General features: G+C 38.2%; 2 protein-coding genes across 9 annotated transcripts in view; one reads left to right on the top strand and one right to left on the bottom strand.

Moving 5' to 3' along the window:
* Positions 1-219: 219 nt before the first annotated feature.
* Positions 220-26,762, bottom strand: DBF4 (DBF4-CDC7 kinase regulatory subunit). Of its 4 annotated transcripts, none has more exons than XM_069587699.1 (12): positions 25,786-26,762; positions 24,509-24,681; positions 16,899-17,078; positions 14,583-14,633; positions 14,032-14,101; positions 13,749-13,825; positions 11,233-11,269; positions 10,344-10,389; positions 6,091-6,219; positions 5,541-5,655; positions 3,531-3,655; positions 220-1,411 (listed from the first exon to the last, which is right to left on the bottom strand). In XM_069587699.1, the coding sequence occupies exons 1-12, from the start codon at positions 25,829-25,831 to the stop codon at positions 433-435; spliced, it is 2,028 nt and encodes a 675-aa protein (XP_069443800.1). In that variant the 5' UTR covers positions 25,832-26,762; the 3' UTR covers positions 220-432. The 4 variants fall into 4 exon arrangements, with proteins under 4 accessions (XP_069443800.1, XP_069443801.1, XP_069443803.1 ...); XM_069587700.1 differs by having other exon boundaries at positions 10,344-10,386; positions 25,786-26,599; XM_069587702.1 differs by lacking the exon at positions 16,899-17,078 and having other exon boundaries at positions 10,344-10,386; positions 25,786-26,599.
* The window catches only part of SLC25A40 (solute carrier family 25 member 40), a 112,837-nt gene continuing 111,215 nt past the window's right edge, over positions 26,207-27,828 (top strand). For 4 of the 5 annotated variants that reach the window (XR_011256638.1, XR_011256637.1, XM_069587710.1 and 1 more), the window contains exon 1: positions 26,209-26,474. The gene's annotated coding sequence lies outside the window, so the exon portion shown is untranslated. Of the gene's footprint in view, positions 26,475-27,828 lie in introns of all 5 variants that reach the window. The other variant, XM_069587709.1, reaches the window with a different exon arrangement.

Genomic DNA, 27,828 nt, shown 5'->3' on the forward strand with positions numbered 1-27,828 from the left:
TCAAGACACTGAACTACATTTGTTTGTTTTGTGTGAAAATGAGGTTTTTAAAAGCAATATTATGGAAATTATTTTAATAGACAATACATAAAACCAGTGTACCTAATTTATAATGCTGAATTTTCATATTCTCTAAATTTCACTTGAAATTAGTTTTCACTGACATAAAGCAAATTTACTATTCATAAAAATTCTTAGAAAACAATTATGAACACAGTATGTAAAGAGTCACAAGTTTATTCCATAATTTTAAAAAAATATGTATGCAATTCTATAGAAAAATGTAAAATCACCTTTATTGTTAATATTTACATTTGGTTCTGTAAACAGAACTGGCAAACCCCCATTCCCCAAACTAAGAATTTTTATATATATTTATAAAGAAGTCAAGAATATGATCTTCATTGCTTCTGAAAGGCATTTATTTTAAATCTAAAAGCCAGTAAATGTAGAAGTTGAAGGGGAGGAGAAAAACATTGTTAACAGATTTGAATTTTCCTCTTCCAAAATATCTAAAACATCACATATATTATTCTTTTCAGTATAGCTTGTGAAACCCAAAAATTCTGATTTCTCTTCACTAGTCTGAAATAAATCCAGTAGAGACTGTATTGGTGAGCTACAAATTCTGTTTTCTTCTTGTGTTGTAAGAAATTCAGTTCTTTTCTTATCTAACTCCACATTTGGTTCCAGGTTTTCTTTTTTATTTCTTCCTAATGGCATTTTCACTTTCCGACAGATTTTACCAGAAGGCAAACTATCCATACTCTTGACGTCACACGTGTTGGGTTCCTCATGAGGGCTTTCAGATGGAATTTCTGCCCAAATTGTTAGGTGCTCCTGTGAACTGTTTATTGCTAACAGATCAGAATTACGATGAAATACCGAATAAAGGTCCTTTTCTTTCAGATCCTTTGCTGGAAAAAGCACAGTATCTGACTTTTGTTTCTGTTGAGATGCGCTATCATCTGTATTGAAAATAGAAACTTGTATAGATGTCTGTGGCCTACAGGGACAGTGATCTACCTTCACTTCTAAGTCACTTTCATTTGAAATTAATTTGTGTTCAGAAACATCAAGAATGCATTCTTGTTTATTTTTACATGGAGGCAGAGGTGTAAAATTTTGTTTTATGTTATTTTCAGCTGGATTTAACATGGAACATTTATGAGATGTTTTATCATCAAGTTCTCTCAGTTCACTAGAATGGTGGCGGGAATGTTCTGACGAAGACACAGACTTTTGTTCAGGTTCCTGAACAGGTTCTTTATATAGGAAACCCTGCTTCCTCATATGTACATTTTCCCTGGAGTCTTTCTGAGAATTATGCAGCAATTCCAGCTCTTTAGTTCCAGACCTTTTCACAACATTTGCAATAATAGGAGAAAGGGATCCAACACTGTATTTTATTCTTCAAAGAAAAAAAAAGAAAACAATTAAAAATAATTGCTATCAAAACTCTTTGAGTATCTTTTAAACCTGTTTATGAAACTTATTTAATTAAGAAAACATTACAAAAATATAGAACCCTTAACCTTTAGCCAAATTTGCTTTAGATGTTTTGAAGTCATGAAACTTCACAGATATAGCTGAAAACTCTAGTGTGCCACTCCTTATCCACATTCTTCCAGTTTCTACCACAGGCAAGCAGTATCTTGAACTTGGTATTTAAAACTGCTTTGACTATATAAATCAAAGAAAGATGATAGTGAAGGGATTTGGGTCTGCTCCTAATTTTTTTATTATCTTGAAAATTTTCTTAACTTCTATATTTTGATTTATTTATATTTAAATATAACAGTTCTATATTATAATGAACCAGAAACTTGTAACATACTTCTAAACATGACAAATTAGTAGTCCTTAAGTTTCATACACATATTTGACCTGAAACTCTCTTCTTCATGAGGGAGTGAAGTCGCTCAGTCATGTCCAACTCTTTGCGACCCCATGGACTATAGCCTACAAGACTCCTCTGTCCATGGAATTTTCCAGGCAAGAGTAGTGGAGTGGGTTGCCATTTCCTTCTCCAGGGGATCTTCCCAGACCAAGGATTGAACCTGGGTCTCCCGCATTGCAGGAAGACACTTTACTGTCTGAGCCACCAGGGAAGCCACTTCATAGAGCCTCTTAATATTCCTGAGATGCTATTTTTGTATTGTGTGTGCACGCTCAGTCACTAAGTCATATCCTACCCTTTGTGACCCCATGGACTGTAGCCTGCCAGGCTCCTCTGTTTATGGGATCTCGTAGGCAAGAATACTGGAGTAGGTTGCCATTTCCTCCTCCAGGGAATCTTCCCAATCCAGGGCTTGAACCTATGTCTCCTGCATTGGCAGGTAGATTCTTTACCACTGAGCCATGTGGTTACAACAGCTCACTAATTATGTTTTATGTTATACATAATGAAGAAAAATACAGAATTCCAACTGCCCCTTCAAAACCAGAATGGTTCCTTTTCTACTTATTTTGTTGATACTTTCACTTAAGACTCCTCTTGAACAAATGGAGGATATAAAATATAAAAACACTAGTCCAACACCACTCTCTCCTTTGAAAGTCCAGAGATGTTTAGGTGACTTGCCTGTAGAGATAAAAACTGTGCAGGTAATAGGATACTGATTAAGGAATAACCAGTTTATGTATAAGTACTAGTGTAGGATTTTGCTGCAGAATGAGTTTTTAGGAAATTCCACATTCTTACCGTAGCCTATATATGTTTTAATAGTTGAAGATATGCTTCCTCCCCAAATATTTTATTAAATCAGTCATGAGCAGTCATTCTGAATGTTACAGAAATATGATGTTTAGTAGTCTTTATGCCTTTATGATTGGTCTAAAACCAGATATAAGGACTAAATAACCTATTGCATTATTACCAATTCTAGGGTATATCCACATGAAAGCATTTTTTAAAATTTTAGATTTATTGGTATAATCTTAATGAGGCTTAGTTTGTCATGTACAGTTACTGTATATTGAATAGCACTGTATTCACCTTAATGTTTATTAAAGGTACTGACACAACTTTTATCAGCAAGCAGAGCAGAAATATCTAGTAAAAGTATAAAGAAGATTTAACAGAAGTAGAATAATTTCTTAAAACTCCTTAAGAATAACAAAAAGTTCTATGTTTTGAGTCCAAGGAGATGGTCTAGATGGGGGGCCAAATCTATCTAGTGTGCCATCTATTTTTCAAATAAAAGTTTTATTGGGACATAGCCACACCCATTTACTTACTGTCTGTGGCTGCTTTCATTGTATAGAGGCAAAGCTGAGTAGCTGCAATAGCTATCTTGTAGTTCACAAAGCCTAAAACAATTCTTTGTATTTTTTGCCAACTCCTCTTTTCGACTATGTTAAGAAGAGAGCCTTAAAAGTAATCTAAGGTAAGCACTTTTGGTGGTGCAAGTAATAAGTTATTAACCATATTTATATCCTAAAATTATAATCCTTCTAAGAACAGAAAACTTTGTATTTATTTTTAGTTTAATAGTCTGATAGTCTTAAAACTTAGGTTGATAAATTACCTTTTCTTTTTAGGCGTGTCCCTTTCGTATTCCACAAAGTCAAAAACTAACTTAGATACAATGTCATCAACAACTTGATAGTGATTACTCTGTGCAAAGTTTCTGTGTTGCTCACTTAGAAGATGCTAAAACAAAAAAGTATATAATAATTATAAAGTAATAGATGCTTTTTTGTTTAGGTTTTCTAGTATCTTCTTGCCCTTAAAATTAAGTTTCTAATAACTACTCCAAAGAAATATCCTTTATCAGAACTTAAAATAAGTAGAATAAAAGTTATTTTCTCAGAAACCACTAAAACTACTTTGGTTTTCAGTCTTCCATTTTCCAATGAGAAGAATCAAGTACTAATGAATTTGTGGTTTTAAGGGAACTGAAAATGAGGGAGTTACATCAGAAAATGAAATAAAGCTGAAGAAAAACAGAAATACTGAGCATTTAGAGTATGCTAATGAGCATTTAGAGTATGCTAATATTTTTGGAAAGACTTCTCTTTACTACATTATTTTATCCTTATATAATTACCACCAAGTAGTAAGTTAGGTAAACCTTATAGAATATTAAATACATGAAATGTTATTTAACATATAAGAACCCAAAAGAAGAATCTAGAAGATAAATTAAAAAAAAAGTACAACTAATGCTGGGAATAAAAACAACATTTTTGAGATAAGCAAATAATGATCTCAATTACCCAGTACTTATGACAGAGAGTACCGAGACAGTCTTCTTCATTTTAAGGGTGGTCAAGAACAAAGTCAACAAGTTCAGTGTATTGAGATAAAACTTGGACGAAATATTTTTGAGAAAGTTCAGCTTCTGATTAAAAATAATTTAAAACTGTTTTCTTCCTTTATTAAATAAACTGAACACAAAAATGTGACACAAACTTCTGTTATAAAACAAACTTGAATTTAGAGTCTGAGGACAGAGGTAGTTTATGAATCAGACATTTCAAGTACTTTTTCTCAACTTCCCCACTATCTTCTACCAAAACCAAGTACCAAAACAGACCTACCTATTATTTTAAAAATTAACATTCAAACAATAACAGCTAATATTTAACAAGCACAGTGCTAGGTATTGTCTAAAGTCACATAGGCAGGAAGCCAGGATTCAAACCTGGGCTAGCCTGGATCCAAAGCTATTTTGCTTTTTTATCAGTTTACAAATTGTAATTATTCCCACCTTCTCTTCATCCCACATACATTTTCAACTATTTCTCTTTCTGCTATTGCAAAAAAAAAAGTCTCCACTTTCTTCTCATCCTCCCATCAGTAATCTCTTGCCCGCTTGTAAATTGCTAAGGACTGAAATGCTGCACTTCACAGCCATGGCCCGTCATCTCCTCTCTCTCCTAACATCCGACCAATTCGCAAGCCTTCCTGGCCCCAGCTTAAATTGCATCCACAGTCTCACCATGTCTGATCACTTCTACTACTATTGTTTAGTCCACCAACATCTGTTTTTTGATCCCATCAGTTTACTTTACCACTTCTGCACTGCTTATTTCAATATTCACAAGTCTGTCCCCTCAAAGTCACACAGGTCTCTACTCAAAGATCACCTTATTAGGAATTCCTTGTTTACTCTAAATAAAACAGCAACATCTTCTATTCCTGCTTTCTCATAGCACTGATCTAATGTTCTCTCTCTATACTTCACTATTCTTTTATCCTATGGTTACCTCTCTTTCCTCCCCTTCCACTGAATGTAATCTTCATGAGGATAAGGAATCGGTCTCTTTCGTATGATGCTTTTCACTCAGAGCAGTGACTGGTACACAGTAACCGCTCAATAAATATTTGTTGACTGGATAAAAATGACTTTTCAATATATACTTCCCCACTTGGGGTTCTTAAAATTTAAGATAATTCTATCAAAAAGAAGTATATGCTACTTCCTAATTACGAAGCTACCAACCACAATCAAAAGAATAAGCTAAAATTTATACAGCAAATATTATTCATAGTTTTAGAAACATCAACCCCCTGAATACAAAATCATATTTACAATGTCAAGATCTTCATATTTCTGCAAGCAACATTCACAGTATCCCTTTTTCTTCTTCTCTTTTAACTGGAATTGAACTGGAATTCCACCACATTTATCACCATCTGTTTGGATCCTGATAGAAATACATGGTAAAAGATTAACTACTGAACACAGGGAATACTTAAAGTCCTAGACTTTAAACAGCATCTGCTATAATCTGCAGAGATTTATATAAACAAATACTTCAAACCATTTTTCTTTTTAAGAAATTAAGCAGCAAAATGAGAATTAATGATTATTCAGGAGAATTATCTCATCACTGAAGAGAAACAATGTATTTTAATTATTTGTAAATATTTTTTAGCTTCTCCTCTCAAACCCCAATCTGAAGTGTCTAAATGTGACAGAGTGAAAAAAATTCAGACTTTAAATCTAGCAAAGGGGCATTAAAATATCCAAAGGAGAAACCTTAATAGTGATCACACACACTGCCCCCCTCCACAGTGTTAAATGAATTATTTAAAGTATTTATTAAAAAGATTAAAAACTGTTTGAAGGTAAAACCAACCTTAGTTTAACTTGAGTTTGCTTTTGAGTGCTAGATGGCTTCTCTACATCAAATGGGCTGGAGGGCTTCTGAACAGAATAGTTTATAAAAGGCATATTGGTCAGCTGAAGATAAAATGGCCTATAAAGCCTAAAAGAGTAAAAAAAACAAACACATGAGAATCTTTATGATGAAAGAAAACATGCTTTAAGTCTTATATTTTAAAATCATATAATTCATCTGAAGTCTGAAACAAACAATAGAAATAAGTTGAAATTTACTATCTTTCAGTTCAGTTCAGTTCAGTCGCTCAGTCGTGTCCGACTCCTTGCGACCCCATGAATTGCAGCATACCAGGCCTCCCTGTCCATCAACAACTCCCGGAGTTCACTCAGACTCACGTCCATCAGGTCTGTGCTGCCATCCAGCCATCTCATCCTCTGTCGTCCCCTTCTCCTCCTGCCCCCAATCCCTCCCAGCATCAGAGTCTTTTCCAATGTGTCAACTCTTTGCATGAGGTGGCCAAAGTACTGGAGTTTCAGCTTTAGCATCATTCCTTCCAAAGAACACCCAGGACTGATCTCCTCTAGAATGGACTTACTGGATCTCCTTGCAGTCCAAGGGACTCTCAAGTCTTCTCCAACACCACAGTTCAAAAGCATCAATTCTTTGGTGCTCAGCCTTCTTCACAGTCCAACTCTCACATCCATACATGACTAGGAAAAACCACAGCCTTGACTAGATGGACCTTAGTCGGCAAAGTAATGTCTCTGCTTTTGAATATGCTATCTAGGTTGGTCATAACTTTCCTTCCTTCCAATGAGTAAGTGTCTTTTAATTTCATGGCCGCAGGCACCATCTGCAGTTATTTTGGAGCCCCAAAAAATAAAGTCTAACACTATTTCCACTGTTTCCCCATCTATTTCCCATGAAGTGATGGGACCAGATGCCATGATCTTCGTTTTCTGAATGTTGAGCTTTAAGCCAACTTTTTCACTCTCCTCTTTTACTTTCATCAAGAGGCTTATTAGTTCCTCTTCATTTTCTGCCATAAGGGTGGTGTCATCTGCATATCTGAGGTTATTGATATTTCTCTTGGCAATCTTGATTCCAACTATTTACTGTTCTTAAGAACACAATTCAGTTGTATTAAATATATTCACAATGTTTTCAGATTCTTAACACCTGTTCATATCTAGAGCTTTCTTCACCTTTCAAAACTGAAAATTTGTATCCATATATAAAATAAGTAACTCTTCATTCTCCCTTCTCCACCAGCCCTTGACAAGCACCATTCTATTCTACTTTGTCTCTATGAATCTGACTACACTACTACTACTACTAAGTCGCTTCAGTCGTGTCCGACTCTGTGCAACCCCATAGACCGCAGCCCACCAGGCTCCCCTGTCCCTGGGATTCTCCAGGCAAGAACACTGGAGTGGGTTGCCATTTCCTTCTCCAATGCATGAAAGTGAAAAGTGAAAGTGAAGTCGCTCAGTTGTGTCAGACTCTCAGTGACCTCATGGACTGCAGCCCACCAGGCTCCTCCAGCCATGGGATTTTCCAGGCAAGAGTACTGGAGTGGGGTGCCATTGCCTAGGTTATCTCATTAGGTAGAATCATGCAGTAATTTCCTCTTATTTCATTAAGCACAATGTCTTCAGAGTTTATCCATATTGTGGTATGTATCAAAATTTCATTCCTTTTTAAAGGTGAATGATATTCCATTGAGGGCTTCCCTGGTGGCTCAGATGGTAAAGAATCTGCCTGCAATGCGGGAGACCTGGGTTTGATCTCTGGGTTGGGAAGATCCACTGGAAAAGGGAATGGCAACCCACTCCAGTATTCTTGCCTGGAGATTTCCATGGACAGAGGAGCCTGGTGGGCCACAGTCCATGGGGCTGCAAAGAGTCAGACATGACTGAGCAAGGCTAAGCACAGCAATATTCCATTGTATATATATATATATATATACATACATACACACACCATATTATCCATTCATCTGTTGATGAAATTTTGGTGGCTTCTGCCTCTTGGCTATTGTGAATAGTGTAGTGCTGAACATGCATGTATAAGTACTTCTTCAAAACTGTGTGTTTCTTTTGGATATATATACTTGGAAGTGGAATTCATGGATCATACAGTTCAGAATTTTTGAGAAGTCTCTATGTGGTTTTCCTTAGTGGTTATACCATTTTATAATCCTACCAATAGTGCACAAGAGTTCCAGTATCTCCGCATCTTCACCAATACTTGTTTTTTCTTTTTAAAACAGTAGCCATCCTAACAGTTGTGAGGCAATAGATTTCTTTGGAGAAGGAAATGGCAACCCACTCCAGTATTCTTGCCTGGAAAATCCCATGGACAGAGGAGCCTGGCAGTCTACAGCCCATGGGGTCACAAAGAGTCGGACACAACGAAGCAACTTCACCGATTTCTTACTGTGGTTTTGATTTGCATTTCTCTAACGATTAGTAATGTTGAACAACTTTTCATATGCCTGTTGGTAATTTGTATATCTTTGAATCAATGTATGAACTTTGCCCATTTTTCAACTGGGACATTTGACTTTCTATTGTTCTTTATATTAACATCTTATTAGATACATTATTTGCAACTTTCTTTTGCTTTTCCATAGGTTGCCTTCTCATCGTGTTAGGTTCTTTGGGCACAGAAATTTGTAATTTTGATGTAGTGAAATTTAGTTCTTTTTGCTTCTGCTTTTAGTGTCATATCCAAGAAATGAGCACCAATTCCAATGTCATAAAGCTTACTCATGGTTTTTTACCCAAAAGCTTTATAGTTTTAGGTCTCTGATTCATTTCAAGTTAATATTATATATTGCATAAAGTAAGGGTTCAACTTCATTCTTCTCTGCATGTTGCTATCTAGTATTCTCGATGGCCATTTATTAAAAAGACTGTCCTTTCCCTACTGAATGCTCTCAGCACCCTAGTCCACAATCATTTGATCATATAAAGATTTGCTCTTGGGCTCTTTCTTCTATTCCATTGGTTCATACATCTGTCTGTATGTCAGTACCAAACTGTTTTGATTACTACAGCTTTGTAGTAAGTTTGACATCAGGAAGTATAGACCTTCAACTCTGTTCTTCATTTTCAAAATTACTTTGGGTGTTCAGGGTCCCTTGAGATTCCATATGAATTTTAGGATGGATTTTTCTCTTTCTGTAACAGTCATTGGGATTTTGATAGGGACTACACTACATCTGTAGATCACTTTGGGTAGTTCTGACATCTTAAAAATAAGAAGTCTTCCAATCCATGAACATGGGCTGTCTTTCTACTTATTGATGCTTCTCTAGGCCTAATTTTAAATTGTACTTTTCTGTCACAGCAAGCACATTTAATAAAAAGTGTTCAATGTATCTTTGTCACCTCAGTGAGTACCCAAGAGAATTAATCACATGTGTCTAAATGAGCAGTAGAATGTTAAGAGAAATCTAATTCTCCCATGCCTAATTAATTTACTTATGTCTGTAGTCTTCATTAAGATTGTATTACAGAGGTTCAGAATGAGTTTAAGAAAACTATCAACTTTACATGTTATAGTCAGAGTTTATATTCCCAAGTAGTAACTAATAATTTATTTTTCAAAAATGTAAATGCAATATAAGTAATAGTTCTAAATCATACGGTATTACATTCAGCCAGAGAAGGGTTATTTGAAGTACTGAAAAATGAGATGGTCTCATGGTTGCTCTAAACTATATTTTTAAGTAATTATTATCTAAAACCTACTGAAACTAAATTCAGTCCTCAAGCACAAAGTAATTAATGCTTTTAAAAAGATTTTAAATTGAAGGATAATTGCTTTACCGAATTTTGTGGTTTTCTGTCACACATCAACAAGAATCAGCCATAGGTACACCCATGTCCCCTCCCTTCTGGACCTCCTTCCCAGCCCCACCCTTCAGCCTGTCTCAGAGGCCCTGTTTGAGTTCCCTGAGTCATACAGCAAATTCCCACTGGCTACCTGCTTTACACATGGTACTGTAAATTCCTGTCACTCTCTCCATGGGTCTCCCTTTCTCCCTCCTCTCCTCCTACCGTGCCCACAGGTCTGCTCTGTGTCTGCTCCACTGCTGCCCTAATGATACTTCTTGAAACTGTGCCACATGCATGTTAGCATCATGTAACTCTAATATAGAGGGCCCTAAGAGTATTAGTGGGAATAGCTTAATTAGATTTTCTCCCTTATTCAAATATTTTCTCCTTTTAAATCATACAGATTGAATTGAAGATACTTACTGGCTCATATCTTCCACCTTTACAAAAGGCTTTTTGAGTCTACCTGCTTGGGAATATAGAAAGTATGATATTAGGTATTTACAAATCCAGAATTTTTTTTATTTTTTAACAGAACTTCTCAGGTTAAAATAATCCAACTAAGTATCCATTACCCATTTCACTTCAGTTTGAAATTTTTAGCTTCAGGTAAGGTATCTTATAATTATAAATCCATTTCCAAAGTAACAAACTCTCTGTCTATATTCTGAAATTCTTAAACTGAATGGATCCTTCAAAGGATCTATAAGTAGAATTCAGGAGAATTTTGAGCTAAAAAAAGGAAAATTTGAATTTCATGTTCACTAGTCTCTAACCTAAATTCAACATTTCCTCCAATTCTGCACATAACCAAGAGGACCACAGTAGTATTAGCAGTGCTTCTAATTTTGATACCAGTTGAAACATTTCCATATCATATTAGTTACTACAAATATTTCAAAGCATCATTTACAGTCATCATTTAAAAACAGAATTACAGTAGCAATTATAATATCTGGTAGAACTTTTTAATGTGTAATAAAACAAGTATGTAACTATTGTATACTGAAAAATATTCTGATAACTGAATTTCAATATAATTTATTTTCTTAGTAATATAATGTGGAGAAGGAAATGGCAATCCACTCTAGTACTATTGCCTGGAAAATCCCATGGACAGAGGAGCCTGGTAGGCTACAAAAAATTATTCTAACAAAAGCCCACAGGCTTCACCAGACAGCCATGGGGGAAAAGGCTACGAACCACTGAATAAGTCATTTAAAGGGTTGGTTACATGATTTTTCAGTAGATGTTTTATGTTTGTTCTATTTTCTAGCAAAACATGCACACTTAAGAAAATCAAAATACTTACTTTTTGTTTTCTGAGTGCCAACACCTACTCTCTTGCCCTGGAGTGGGGGGAAATATAAATATATAGTGAAAACACTGGGCTTGAAAAGGGAAAACGGGTACTGCAACTGTTCAATATCCTTAAAATTAAAAAACCATATAGAAAAAGAACTATATAAAGGAAGGCTGATTACTGTAGTTTCATGGGGGGAAAAAAAATGAGAAAAAGCTGCTTTTAAAAATCAATTCAACCAAAGAAGTGAAAGGAAACAAAGATCATTCAAGAATTAAAGATCTTAACCACTGGTATGGAACTTAGTAACCTAAGCTTACTTTTACAGTACACCCAACACATACCTTGCATTTTAGCTATAATTGTTTTTATCTTCACAAAAAGAAATCAACCAATAAAGAAAAAGCATGGTTAACAGAATAATCTAAAAATAGTCATGTTAATTATTTTTATGCCCTTATTCAGCAAAACCTTTGTGATGATAAACTCATCAAAGAATTATTAAAAAATTTATTAGCCTGTTGATTCTAGTCAAGATGGAATATATTTCATATGGTCACTCCCCATATGAAGTGATGACAATAAAAACTGTACAAAATTCAATGAACTACTACTTGAGGACTAAAAGTAAACAAAAGTAGGTATACTGCAGAAGGAAGTCAAAATTATCTTTAAGGGGATAGGGGATATATTTTCTATTCTCCTACCCTCTTTTCTCTTGCAATGCTTCTTGAAGAATGGACCTCTAGTCCTGAGATTGGCAGCAATAGCAGAGTCAGTGGCTGTAACTCCTATACAAACCTCATCTTTTTGGCTACAAAGAGCCAGGAAAGAGGCTCCTGCTGTCCAAAGAGTACAAAGGGAATCCCTGTATTATTTCCTCTTTTCCCCCCCAGTTTTGACATGAGAATGGACCTCAGTTAGGAAACTGCAGCTGTAAAGGTGCCACAGGCAGCCAAACTTGAAAGCAACCAAGATGTCTTTCAGAAGGTAAATGGGTAAATTGTGGCACATCCAGACAGTGGAATACTCAGCCACAAAAGGAAATGAGCTATCAAGTAACAAAACAATATGGAGGAACTTTAAATGCCTATTAGTAAGTGAAGAAGCCGATCTGAAAAGGCTACATACTGTATGATTCCCAACTCTACTGCATTTTTGGAAAAGGTAGAACTATGAGAGTAAAATGATCAGCCTTGCAAGGAAATATCGTTAATTGGCTATCACAGGATCCTTCCAAAATACCTATCCAACCAGGTTCCTCTCTATTCGTTATTTCTCAGTAATGTTCCAAACTCTTAAAAATAAAGTCTAACTCTATGTAGTGTACAAAGACCTATCTTAACCTACTAACCTTTCTAGCTTCATTTCTTATCACTTTCATACTCAAAGATCAGGTTGTATTATACTACAGAAAATTCCCCAAACATGCCACCTTACATATGGCTTCATGTCTTTATATACATTCTTCTGTAAAACTTCTTTACCATTTAGATTCATTTAACGATTGAGTGAAGAAAAACCAGACCACAAAGAATGTTCTGAGATATGAGAACTATGAGAAAGCAAAGGGATGAGAGAAGTTCCAGATGAAAATAAGTTCAAGGAGGAAGTGAACAGTAGCATAGAGAACCAATATGACTGGTTTTTTAAAAGTGCACACCTAAAATGCCAAATTGGTCAGCAGTTTTGTACCATCCATGTTGAAAAGCAAGTGGGAAGTGTAAAAGTGGAAATGTCAAATGTCTGGATGATATAAAGATTAAATAGTAGGTAGGGATGTGAGGTCAAGGAAGGTTTTACTATATTTGTTTTAAAGGACAGAAGAGGTTTGTTTTAAAGGATCATGAAGGCATGATTCTATACAGAGGCTTTGTCAAGGAAGCTAGTAAAAACGGAAGAAACGGAAGATGTAGAGCATTAGGTCTAACAGACATTAATGCCCAACACACTTGTTTAACAAATATCTTGAGGTTAGCCCAGACAGTCATACTATATGACAGAAATTAGAGAACTTGATCAGTAAGCCTCCCTATTTGTGTTCCTGAAAGGAGTATATTATGCACATTAGGAGTAAAATGCAATATGTCAGGCATGGTGTTTTCCTTCAGAATGAACAAAAATATCTGTTCTTTTGGCTCCAGTAGCCATCGAAGAGGAAAAGGCAACCCACTCCAGTGTTCTTGCCTGGAGAATCCCAGGGACGGGGAAGCCTGGTGGGCTGCCATCTATGGGGTCGCACAGAGTCAGACACAACTGAAGTGACTTAGCAGCAGCAGCCATCAAAGAAGAAAATAAAACTATGCCACCATCCCTGAAACAACTTTCACCGTGTAAGTAAATCCTAAAGTGATATGCAATAATTTATTCAGATAACAGAATCATGCATATAGCATACATGATTACCCCTAGGATATTCTGGCAGTAATATTTTCCACTTGGCAAAGAAGCTTATAGATACATAACTAAAAACCGAGCTTAATCATTGTCTCTAATTAGTTTAAAAATTAAGGAAAATAACATACCACATCTCTTACAGAAGTGCTTGATTTCTTGAGTAAATACAATTCCTTTTTCCTTTGTTCAATGTAATATCTAATGTCTTTTTTAAAAGAAAGAAGGGTTTAAGATTAGCATTTTTGACTTTGGAGTTAAACACTGCTACTTTCTTAAAATTGTACTAAATTTAGATGAAAGAATTAATGTTACAGGTATGTCTTGCTATTAAAACTCTATCTAAAATTAGGAAGCAAGAGACAGACAGACACTTATAGAAAACACTCTCAAAAACAGTAATAAAATCCTTACCATCAATATGAAGAATTTTTACTCCCCATGATAAGGCATTAGATAATATACTGTTTGAAGGAATAAAGTCCTGTTAAAAAAAAAAGTTTGATAGATTTTCTAGGAAATTACTATTTTAAATGAGCTAAATTAAAAATATTATTGAAGTTTAATGTCACTTACGGTTATTCAGAACAGACCCTACACAATTACAACAACAATGAAGACATCAGTTTTTCCTTCTGGAATTTCTAAAACCATTCCTGATTAATACATTCTGATATTCTTGAAAGTTAATGTACCCTGTAGCCTTACAGTTAATAGTTTCAAGAAATTATTTTGTTTTAAATCACAGAATGCCACAAGCTTCAGAAGTGTCCAGTAATACTTTAAAAGGCCACATGATGGAGGTGTTTCTTCATGAAAAGCAGATTCTGTTCTTATAAACAAGACACATGCTGATATTTAGGCTTTTTCTATTAAAAATGAGGAAAAGAAGATTGCAGGAACATCTCTATTTTACACTTCAGTGAAGTAACAGAACACTGTGAATTTTTAAAATCCCTACTTACATGGTCCTTGATAGCTTTTTCAACTAATAATTTTCCTCTGCTCAAACACACCTATAGAAAGACCAAAGAACAACCAAACATATAGTTATACATAGTGCCTACTGGAAAAAATTTTAAAAAGACAAAATGAGCAAAGCAAGTAGATAAAATTTAAAAATAAAATTTAATATAAACATGAGCTTTAAAATACATATACTTTATTTACACAAGTCTTAATAACCATCAGTGTAAATATGGTAAAAACTGATCTCCTTAGGGTCTTTGTTTGCAATTAGATTTCTGATGAAAAAGTTTGTTTCTTCTTTTTTAAGTAGAGCAACTGAACTCAGCTGAATGAGATCCAAGGTCAGTTCTGTAGTCAACGTTATTCAACGTAAAAATAAAATAGACTGATTTGAGATTCTGCCTGTAATTAAATGTAAGCTTACATTTTTAATTTCTTGTTTAACTGAAGACCTAATGATATGAGTAGACTGGATATACTGGTTCTTACACAGTTTCAGTTTTAAATAAGACATTAGGAAAATTAGTTGAAATGCTATCAGCAGGAACTAATTTGGAACTAGTCACTGTTGTACAACCTTGTTCCTCAAAAAAAGCATGAACTGAAAGAATGTATGAGGCTTCCTAGGCCTCTTCTTCTTCTTCTTTTTTTTTTTCTATATATTTGTCTCTTTTTTCCCAAGTGATTTCTCTTCCCTGCCTCCAGGTGTCCCTGCTTCCCAAATGGCTACATGAGGTAAGATGGGGACGATATTTAAAATTATTTAATTAATTTCAATTTTAAAATGAGATAAACAGTATTTTTTCCAATCTCTTCTGCTTTTCATAACCAATTAAGTCAATTTAATTTACCCTTCACTGTATCGTACAACTTACTGGCAACTGAGTGGTAGTGATGTGACTGAAGGCAGGAGGAGAAGGGGATGAGAGGATGAGATGGTTGGATGACATCACTGACTGGATGGACATGAGTTTGAGTAAACTCCAGGAGTTGGTGATGCACAGAGAAGCCTGGTGTGCTGCAGCCCACGGGGTCACAAAAAAGTCAGACACGACTGAGCGACTGAACTGAAGTGATGTCAGTAAATCTAGACCAGGGGTTGGCAAACTTTTTCTTTAAAGGGCCAGACAGTACATGTTCATATGGCTCTGCAGGCCATATAGTCTCTGTTGCAACTACCCCACTCTACCTTTATAGCAGTAAAGCACTCAGTCAATACCTATACGAATGGGTATGTCTGTATTCCAATAAAACTTTTATTTATGAACAACGAAATTTGAATTTCATATAACTGCCACTTGTCACAAAGTATTCTTTTTGAATGTCCCCCCAACCATTTGAAAATGTAAACTCCATGCTTAGCTTGCATGCTGTAAAAAAAACAGGCAGCAGGCTGGATTTGGCCCCTGGGCTACTGTTTGTTTACCATGCTCTGAAACAAACAAGAGGTGTCTATTCCTTCTTTAAAAAATGACCTGCTGTCATCTTTTAGTTGTAAATTACTCTAAACATAAGTCATCACTAAATGCAAGGATGTATTTTAGGAATCAGAGTATGATTGTGCTCAGTCACTCAGTCATGTCCAACTCTTTGCCAACCCATGTATTGTATGTAGCCCGCCAGGCTCCTCTGTCCATGGAATTTTCCAGGCAAGAATACTGGAGTAGGTTGCCATTTCCTCCTCTAGGGGACCTTCCCAACCCAGGGCTTGAACCTGTGTCTCCTGCATTGGCTGGCAGATTCTTTACCACTGCACCACATGGGAAGCCCCCTGGAGTAAGACTATGTATAAGTATTATTAGGAGGAAAAAATCACCATTCTATATACAACAGCAGCCTTATTGACAACTGGAAAGCCACATTTAATGTAGATATACTTAATGTAGATATTATTCTACCTAGGTGAACTCTGCTGTCAGCCCACTCTTAATTATAACATCCTATAGACTTTCAGGGGCTTTCCTCATAGCTCAATTGGTAAAGAATCCACCTGCAATGCTGTAGACCCTGGTTCGATTCCTGGGTAGGGAAGATCTGCTAGAGAAGGGATAGGCTACCCACTCCAGTATTCTTGGGCTTCCCTTGTGCTCAGCTGGTAAAGAATCCACCTGTAATGCAGGAGACCTAGGTTCGATCCCTGGGTTGGGAAGTTCCCCTGAAGAAGGGAAAGGCCACTCATTCCAGTATTCTGGCCTGGAGAATTCCATGGACTGTAGAGTCCATGGGGTGGCAATGAGTTGGACACAACTGAGCAACTTTCACTCACTCATTCATAGCCTTTCAGAGTCTCAAAGCATATTTCAGAGACTTACTGTATCTGGAGACTTAAATGAACTTCCATCATGGCTGGGATGAGGTGATGTGGTTTCCGCAGTATTCACAGATTCTGGACTTGGTATAGGAGAGATTCGTCCCAAGGTTTGTGCAAATTTAGCTTCCTTTTTATTTGAAATAAGATAACTGATATCTTTGCTGAGAAATTCTTCAACTCGCTAAAGGAAAACACAATATTTTTAAGGAACTCATATAAATCATTAACTGTTTCATATGCTAGGCACAATAGGAAATGTCAATCTGAAACATTTTCAATATTTTCTAAATTTCTATGCTGTATTATTCTAAGCCTTGAGTCCTGAGAAAGTACAAGGAGAGTTCTAATAACTCATTGGAAAACACCCTGATGCTGGGAAAGACTGAAGGCGGGAGAAGGGGATGACAGAGGATAAGATGGCTGGATGGCATCACGGACTCAATGGATGTGAGTCTGAGTGAACTCCAGGAGTTGGTGATGGACAGGGAAGTCTGGTGTGCTGCAGTCCATGGGGTTGAAAGGAGTCGGTCACAACTGAGCAAGTGAACTGAACTATCTGTTTCTGGAACTTGATCATCATTGTAAGCTGAAACTGTACCCATTAAACAGTAATTCCCCATTTCCCCCTCCCACCAGCCTTTTTTATCTCTTTTAATCTCTCCTTCCTATTTCTGTGAATCTGACAATTCAGTCATTGGTTAGTCACTAAGTTGTGTCCAACTCTTTTATGACCCCATGGACTGTAGTCAGACAGACTTCTCTGTCCATGGGATTTCCCAGCCAAGAATACTGGAGTGGGTTGCCATTTCCTTCTCCAAGGGATCTCCCCAACCCAGGGATCAAACCCGTATCTCCTGCATTGCAGATGGATTCACTGCTGAGCCATCAAGGAAGTCTCTTGACAATTCTAGGTAGTTCATATAAGTGGAATCCTGTGGTTATCTTTTTGGGTCTTATTTATTTCATGTAACAGTGTTTTCAAGGTTTGCCCATGATGTAGCATGGAACAGAATTCCATTCCTTCTCAATGTTAAATAATATTCCAAACACAATGGTGTGATCACTCACCTAGAGCCAGACATCCTGGAATGTGAAATCAAGTGGGCCTTAGGAAGCATCACTACCAACAAAGCTAGCAGACGTGATGGAAATCCAGTTGAGCTATTTCAAATCCTGAAAGATGATGCTGTGAAAGTGCTGCACTCAATATGCCAGCAAATTTGGAAAACTCAGCAGGGGCCACAGGACTGGAAAAGGTCAGTTTTCATTCTAATCCCAAAGAAAGGCAATGCCAAAGAATGTTCAAACGACTGCACAACTGCACTCATCTCACATGCTAGCAAAGTAATGCTCAAAATTCTCCAAGCTAGCCTTTAACAGTACGTGAACAGAGAACTTCCGTATGTTCCACCTGGATTTAGAAAAGGCTGAGGAACCAGAGATCAAATTGCCAGCATCCTTTGGATTATAAAAAAAGCAAGACAGTTCCAGAAAAACATCTATTTCTGCTTTACTGAGTATGCCAAAGCCTTTGACCGTCTGGATCACAATAAACTGTGGAAAATTCTTCAAGAGATGGAACTACTAGATCACCTGACCTACCTCTTGAGAAATCTGTATGCAGGTCAAGAAGCAACAGTTAGAATTGGACATGGAACAACAGACTGGTTCCAAATAGGAAAAGGAGTACGTCAAGGCTGTATATTGTCACCCTGCTTATTTAACTTATATGCAGAGTACATCATGAGAAACGCTGGACTGGAAGAAGCACAAGCTGGAATCAAGATTGCCAGGAGAAATATCAATAACCTGAGATATGCAGATGACACCACTCTTAAGGCAGAAAGCGAAGAAGAACTGAAGAGCCTCTTAATGAAAGTGAAAGAGCACAGTGAAAAAGTTGGCTTAAAACTCAACATTCACAAAACTAAAATCATGGCATCTGGTCCCATCACTTCATGGCCAATAGATGGGGCAACATCAGAAACAGTGACAGACTTTACTTTTTTGGCCTCCAAAATCACTGCAGATGGTGACTGCAGCCAAGAAATGAAAAGACACTTGCTCCTTGGAATAAAAGCTGTGACCTAGACAGCATATTAAAAAGAAGAGACATTACTTTGCCAACAAAGGTCCATCTAGTTAAAGCTATGGTTTTTCCAGTAGTCGTGTATGGATGCGAGAGTGGGACTATAAAGAAAGCTGAGCACGAAAACAATTGATGCTTTTGAGCTGTGGTGTTGGAGAAGACTCTTGAGAGTCCCTTGGACGGCAAGGAGATCCCACTAGTCCATCCTAAAGGAAATCAGTCCTGAATATTCATTGGAAGGACTGATGTTGAAGCTGAACATCCAATATTTTGGCCATCTGATGCAAAGAACTGACTCATTTGAAAAAACCCTGATGCTGTGAAAGATTGAAGGCAGAAGGGGACGACAGAGGATGAGATGGTTGGATAGCATCACAGACTCAATGGACATGAGTTTGAGTAAGCTCCAGGAGTTGGTGATGAACAGAGAAGCCTGGCATGCTGCAGTCCATGGGGTCACAAAGAGTCAGACACGACTAAGCGACTGAACTGTATGTATAAACCACATTTATGCATTCATTTGCTTATTAATATTTGTCCCCCCGCCCCCCCCACCTTTTGGTTACTGTGAGTAATGCTGTTCTGGACATGGGTATATAAATTATCTCTTCAAGATGCTTTCAGTTCTTTTGGATATATACCCAGAAGTGGAACTGCTTGATCATAATGATAATTCCTTTCTTTATCATTTTGAGGAAACAACATGTTTTCCATAGTAGTTGCACCATTTTAAATCTGACTAACAGTGCACAAGGGTTCCAGTTTCTCTACATCCTCACTGACACCTATGTTGATAGTGGCTGTCCTAATGGATGTGAGGTGGTAACACATTGCTTCTTTGGACTGACATATAGTTAATTTACAATGTTGTGTTAGTGTGTGGTGTACAGCAAAGTGATTCAGTTACACATTCATATATATCTTCTTTTTCATATTCTTTTCTATTATAGTATATTACAAAATATTGAATATAGTTCCTGTGCTATACAATTGGAACTTGTTGTTTAATTTTAAGTTGGTTTTCTATGTTTGTCTTACTGGGGTCTTGACTTGCATTTTCCTTTATTTTTCTGGGCTCCAAAATCAATACAGATGGTGACTGCAGCCATGAAATTAAAAGACGCTTACTCCTTGGAAGGAAAGTTATGACCAACCTAGATAGCATATTCAAAAGCAGAGACATTACTTTGCCAACAAAGGTCCATCTAGTCAAGGCTATGGTTTTTCCAGTGGTCATGTATGGATGTGAGAATTGGACTGTGAAGAAAGTTGAGCACCGAAGAATTGATGCTTTTGAACTGTGGTGTTGGAGAAGACTCTTGAGAGTCCCTTGGACTGCAAGGAGATCCAACCAGTCCATTCTGAAGGAGATCAACCCTGGGATTTCTTTGGAAGGAATGATGCTAATGCTGAAACTCCAGTACTTTGGCCACCTCATGCGAAGAGTTGACACATTGGAAAAGACTCTGATGCTGGGAGGGATTGGGGGCAGGAGGAGAAGGGGACGACAGAGGATGAGATGGCTGGATGGCACCACAGACTCGATGGACGTGAGTCTGAGTGAACTCCAGGAGTTGGTGATGGACAGGGAGGCCTGGCGTGCTGAGATTCATGGGGTCGCGAAGAGTCGGACATGACTGAGCGACTGAATTGCACTGAGCAGTGATGTAGCACATCTTTTCTTGTGCTTATTGGCTATCCATACATATCTTCTCTAGAGAAAGGTCTACTCAAGTCCTTGGCTCAGTTTTTAACTGGGTTGATTTTTGTTGAATTGTAGGAATTACTTATAGTTTGGATATTAATCCATCAACAGATTTTACAAACAGAAAAAAATTGCAAAATTTTTTTCTCTCATTAGGTGGGCTGTCTTTTTTACTCTCTTGACAGTAGTCCTCTGATGCACAAAACCTCATTTTTATTAAGTCGAATTTATCTGTTTTTTTCATTTGTTGTCTGTGTTTTTGGTATGATAGTCAAGGAATCAATGCCAAATCTAGTATCATGAAGATTTCCCCAATACTTTCCTCTATGGGTTTTAGCTCTTACGTTTTAGGTCTTGATCCATTTTTAATTAACCACATCGTATAATGTACAGTAAGGGTACAACTTTATTCTTCTGCATGTTGATATTCAGTTTTCCTAGCATCATATGTTGAAAAGATTAGCCTTTCCCCATTGAATGGTCTTGGCAACCCTGATGAAAATCAGGTGACTATATGAGAGGATTTCTAGTTTCTCTCTTCTATTGCATTGGTTTGTATGTCTGTCATGCTGCTGCTAAGTTGCTTCAGTCGTGTCCGACTCTGTGTGACCCCATAGACAGCAGCCCACCAGGCTTCCCTGTCCCTGGGATTCTCCAGGCAAGAATACTCGAGTGGGCTGCCAGTTCCTTCTCCAATGCATGAAAGTAAAAAGTGAAAGGGAAGCTCAGTCCTGTCGGACTCATTATGCTAGCACCCACATTTCCTTTGGTTTTCCATTTCCTACACCTCTTGTAACTCTTTAGTAGTGAACAAAGTATCTTTCATAGTCTGGTCCCAATGTAACATTGTTTCTTGCTGTTTCCCCCATCTAAATCCCAAGATCAACTCATACTCTATTATTAACAGCTGCTCAAACCACACATACATATGTTTTATGTATGCTCTTTCTTCTATTTAGTTTGTTCATTCTCCCTGGTATATTCCTATTAGGCTTTCAAGATTCAGCTCAAACTTTATCATTGCTATAAATTGTAAAAGGCAGAGTTAATAATTTCCATTTCTGTATTCTAATGGCAATTTCTACATAATTTCTGATAAAGCACTGACAATGTTATACTGCAACTTATTTATTTAGGCGTCTGATATTCCTATAGGCTGAATTCCTAGAAGATTAGACTACATCTAATTTTTGCATCTCTATCATCTTAAATAGTGCTACCATATGGGAAACAGTGGTGGAATAATTTCTGAATGAATTTCCATATGCTCAAATCATAATCAATCTTCAAAGCTGAGTTTAAATTGTGTCCGTACAATGGCCTCCAAGGTTCCTCAGTTGGAAATAATCTTTCCCTTTTAACATTCTGTTATATAACAATTAATTTTAACAATGCCATCTCTACTTGATTAGAAATTGCAGGTGGACTAGGTATCAGATTCATTTTTGAATCTACCAAAATACTTAATACTGGGTCCTGTACCATTAACTTAGTTTTGTCTTTATTAGCTATTGTTGAATCTAGGTCTTTAAAAGTACAAACTCACAATTTATTTTCTAATGACTCAAAGGTTACACTGAACATCAAAAACAAGTACTTTATCCTCAAGTCCATGATATGGTAAGGTATCTGACCCTAATCTCTTTTCTTTCCCAACTCTCTTATTTTAGTCCAGTGTTTAGACATGGGCCTTTACATGGTTGGTTTTGCAATAGCAGCCTTCCTTTCCACTATTCAAGATATTTTCCCATTATGTCAGACTTTCCTGATGTGCTCTCAGTGTTTAATTGTCAGAAGTGTATTCTCCAAATAAAAAGTGTATTTAGATGTTTTCACTGACTCAATGAACATGGGTCTAAGCAAGCTCTGGGAGTTGGTGATGGACAGGGAAGCCTGGCATGCTGCAGTCCACGGGGTCACAAAGCATTGGACATGACTGAGCAACTGAACCAGATATTTTCATTAAGATGAGAGAAAAAAATGCATAGACCATTTTAAAACAGACTAACACTGCTAATAGCCTGAGGCAGGATAAATTACAAATGGATAAAAGATTTAGGTAATTATAAAAATTAATAGTAAGCATAATCCTTTCAAGGAATATCTATGGAACTATTTCTTAGAGTTGAATCTTAAAACTTAAGTGTATGGAGGTCAAAGTTTCTTTATAGTTCACATTTGAGATCTTAACAGCCTTTTTCAGTGATAGAAACAGTACTGTGCCAGGGACAGAAATCGTAGTGTGTTGGGAAGATCAGAATTTAAGAGTTTTTAAGAAAAATTAAAGAATAATCAAATTCAGTTCAAAATCCACAGCTCTGGGGAAATACACTCTTCATTTCATTGGCCTAGTTCAAACCATTTTAGGATGAAAATTTGATAAAACCAACTCTCAACTATTATCTAATGTATAAGTTAATTCAAAATTTGGTTCTTGCAAGTGTCTCAGGAACTGCTATAGGGATGAGAGCTTCTGTACTGTTCTTTTAGCTAGAGCAGTGGCTTTATACATTGGACTTCTGAACATGATTTTGTTTGAAGAGCTCCACTGCTAAAAACATAAATCTAAAATTACTGATTTACATCAGCAGGGTTAATGAGTTTTTCCACTGTAGCCATGGATTCTAGAGGAACAGAATGGTGCAATAGTATGTGAGTCTGGAAATTAGGCTGATTCTACCCTGAGCCAGTCACTTAACTTCTCTGAACACTTGAGTACTTACTATTTAAAATGCAAGGATCCTTTATTCAAATGTGCTAGGTTACAAAACATAACCTTTAGGAATGCAGTCATATGGTTATTCTGATAACATGTTACTACTATGACAAGTGTGTGACAATGTTTTAAGAAAACAGCAAAACAGTAGAATAGCTTTTCAAAGACAGATTAAATAGTTCCAAAAAACCTCTTACATGTTCTGCAAGTTTTTATCCTCATTGTGGCAGGATTTACTCATATTATTAAAAAATGCTAACCAAGACAAACTCAAAGTACAGCAGAAATCTCTGAAACAGGAAGAATCAGGAAATTAAATCTTAACCTTGCCAAAATTTATCCAGTATTACCCTTACTTCTAAAAAAACTCTTGTAATTTTATCCAAATTTTCTACTACTCAAATGTATAATGTAGAAAAGAAGCACATTTCCCATATTCATTATCCAAAAGTGGTACCTTAGTGACATTCATTCTTTTGAGACTGTATCAGTCAAAAGAAATTTTACATCTTTATGGTTTAAACAGGTTTCCCTTGTTCTGTAAATACCATCTTATTTATATTTAAGTTCCTAATAATCACAATCAAAGAGCTCCTGCCACCTGAAGGACATGCCAACATTACAATGAAAAGGCAGTCAGCAGTTCCTCCAGGACAAGGGTGTCTCATTTCTCACACTGTGAACTTTACACCAGACAGAAATCTGAAAGTTCTGTCAGGTTTCTGAAGCTACATGACTTTGCACTAATGATAAACAGATGATAAAAAATTTAAGCTTGGTAAACAGTGAAAGTGTTTGTTGCTCAGTTGTGTCCAATTCGTTGCGACCCTCAACTGTATAGCCCTCCAGACTCCTCTGGCCATGGAATTCTCCAGGCAAGAATACTGGAGTGGGTAGCCATTCCCTTCTCCAGAGGATCTCCCCTATCCAGGGATCGAACATGGGTCTCCTGCATTGCAGGCAGATTCTTTAAATCTTTTGAGTCATCAGGGAAGCCCCTGGTGCTATATGGTTATACCTTTTTTTCCCAAAAGGAAAATTTTAAATGATTATAAGTTAGAAAGTTTTTCTTTTTGATCAAAGTCCATGGATTTGACTTACCCCTCCCAGATCCTTAATGTCCTTTTGCAGTTTTTCAGATATGGTGACAGAAGGTAAGTCAATGTAAAATACTTTACCCCAGAGAGGTTTATATTTGGATTTTTCTGGTTTGTTATCAGTTTTCAGAGATTTCAAGGATGGTCGGTTTTTTTCATTTTTAACTTGGATTCCACCTGTTGTTTAAAAAATTAGAATTAGATCATGCTTTACGCAGATAAAATTTCTGTTTAAAAAATAATTTATGTAATAATCATATCACAGAGGGAAAAATATAATCCTACTAACTCAGCATTAACATTTTATTTCCTCTGTAGTGTCACTTAGGATAATGACAAAATAGTCTTTAAACAGATACTGTTATGTCACAAAACGTTCATTGTTCATAGGAGCTGATTTGCAGGAAATATTCATGCATTTAATCCTGTTTTATGCATTAAGGCATGGAACTTTATGAAACCAATTTCGAAGTTTTCATAGGATGTAAACTCCATGGAGTATTTACTCAACAAATACTTACTGAGCTTCTGGCATTCTGTTGAACACTCAAAACTGGTACTGACCTAATCCTCAAAGGTTCCTGACTGCTCAAGGGTAAGTTTCAGGTAGAGTCAATGTATATTGAAAAGACTAAACGGTCCACTTGAAGAACCAAATCACCATTCATTTCATTCTTTCTTTTGAAAACAGATCTGAGCTACAAACAACTGCTTAAAAATTAAAGAACTCAAATCTGTTTATAGTAGGAGACCACGTATACACACTACACACTATATATTAAGAAGAAACACTTGGAGGCCGGACTACTTAACAAGTGCCTGAAAACGAAGGTTTGCTTTTGTTTCTGTTTATAATGTTGAAAACAGCAAAGGTGTGTTTGAAATAAAATACTTTACTTCAACTTCATAAGACCAAAAATCCACAATTTAATCAGGAAGCGAAAAGCCCTGAACACATCTGCTTTTAAACCGAGGCTCGATCTGCAGCCTCCAAGGGTCGCAGCATCTGTGGGAGCCCCGGCGGGTTCCCGGGTGCGCACACTGTCTTCTCGTTTTATAACCGACCGTACGACGAGGAATTTGGGGCCGAAGCTGGAGCCGGGAGAGCTCCAGGGGCCGGGATCCCTCTGCTCCCCGAACCGTGCCTCCTTCAGGCCACAGAGCAGGACGCACGTGTCAGGCAGAAAAGCAGAGACCCAGGGCGAGAACTCTTTAGAAACAATGGAACCAGGAGAGGAGGAAAGGATTAAAGGGACTGCAAACGGAGGAAGGGCTTCCTACCCTGAAAATGTCCTTTGCTGTGGATCCTCATGGCTCCGGAGTTCATGGCAGCCGCCCGGCACCTACATGCTGGGTCGGGAGAGAGTGTCGCCCCGGGCCGCGGCGGAAACTCGGCTTCCTCGAGGCCCGTTGACCCGCCGGTCGCCTCTCCCCTTCCGCGGGCCACCACACCCACGCAGTAGAGATGCCTCACCCGCCGGCTTGGTTTCCGGGGCCGAATCCGGCCCCAGGGCGCGGAGAAGGAAGAGGAAAAGCAAAAACGAGTGGGCTGCGGCGGTTGAAGATTTGAAAACGCGTCACGCGGCCGCGGCGCCGATACGTGCGCCCCGCCCCCTCTCACGTCGCGCGCCCCGCCTCGCGCTCGCCCCCTCGCGCCGCGCACCCGGTCCCTTAGTGCCCGCCTCCTCGCCCTGCGGGCCCCGCCCCTCGCGCCTGCGCCCCGCCCCCACGGGCGGTGTCTCTGTGCCCCGCCGGCTACTCCTCTGCGATGCCTTTTCTCGGCTTCAGGTCCGCGCTCGGTGCCCGCCGCCTCACGTCCCTTCGCTACCCTGAAGAGTCCTTGTGGTTCCGAATTGACCGAACAGAGTGAATGCAGTTAGCGCCGCCGGCCGGCCCAGCTCGCCACCGGGGTCATTCCGGCTTTCTAAGGTTGCCCGGATCGCCTGCCCTCCAGTTGCTTCCTCCACCAGGTACGCTTGTTCCCGGCGGGTCGACTGTTCCGGCTGCTGGGGACGCAGCGGTTGCGGCCGAGCCCGGACTCAGATTGGGGCGGGGCGGGTTGGCTGCTGCAGGCTCTGTTCTCCGCGCCCCGAGTGCGGTTTTCCCGCGGTCACCGGGCCATCTGGAGGCAGGCCGCAGAGACATTTCACGGGACAGAGCTGCCGGGAGGCGTCGGAGCGAGGGTTGGGCCAGGAAGCCCCCGGCCTGGAGCGGGTCCTGGGCGCCTTGTGCTTTTTGGTGTTTGCGTGCGCTACTCTATTGACCTCTTGTACCTACACTTGATTTCGTTTTACTGAGAAGGTTATTTCAACAGTAACTGGAAAGGAAATTTGAAATCTCAAGTCTAGGTTTTTGGGTCTGGACCTTCCACAGATCCTTTTGTAAAAATTTGGTTAAATTACCTACTCCTTTTGAATCTCAGTTGTTTACATCTCGTAAAATGGGATTTGTAGTAAGGATTCCATTGGGATGCTTTGAAAACTAAGTCAATTTCACCTTGTGAGAAAACACTGCACACACACACAAAAGGATTTTGGTATGTTTCTGCCTGTAAACTTCTTAAGGAGTAAAAGAGTTAAATCTTGTACTATGCATTCCTTAACACCTGGCTATGATAAGCACTCATTGTTTGGTGGTTGATTTTTAACTTGTTGTGAAAAAGCTCAGGGAAGTTAATGCCAGTACCGCGTTTCCACAGATAGGTACCTTAAATTGTAGAAAAGGGGATATTGTAAATACCTTTAGCCAAAATGGAGGACACAGAGGGATGATGGTTCAGCTTTGCTGAGGGAAATAAGAGTTTTGCTGTGAATGGCCTTAGTTTGAAGGGTCTGGGGAGATACTAAAGGATCCATTTTTATTAGATCGTTGGTAACATTTGTCTGGAGTTCAGGAGATGCGGAGAAGGCAATGGCACCCCACTGTTGCCTGGAAAATCCCATGGCTGGAGGCGCCTGGTAGGCTGCAGTCCATGGGGTCGCTAAGACTCGGACACGACTGAGCAACTTCACTTTCACTTTTCACTTTCATGCATTGGAGCAGGAAATGGCAACCCACTCCAGTGTTCTTGCCTGGAGAATCCCAGGGACAGGGGAGCCTAGTGGGCTTCCATCTATGGGGTTGCACAGTGTTGGGCACGACTGAAGCGACTTAGCAGCAGCAGCAGCAGCAGCAGCAGCAGCAGCCAGCAGCAGCAGGAGGGATGTCTGGGAGAGAATGGTGGACTTGTCGAATAAAGGGAAGATAGTTTGAGAGACTTACAGCCCAAGCACTGATTCTCAGTCATGGGGTGATGCCTAGGAGGTTATCAGAGCTTTAAAGGCT

Source organism: Ovis canadensis, chromosome 4, assembly GCF_042477335.2.
Source record: "Ovis canadensis isolate MfBH-ARS-UI-01 breed Bighorn chromosome 4, ARS-UI_OviCan_v2, whole genome shotgun sequence".
Classification (NCBI taxonomy): Eukaryota; Metazoa; Chordata; class Mammalia; order Artiodactyla; family Bovidae; genus Ovis; species Ovis canadensis.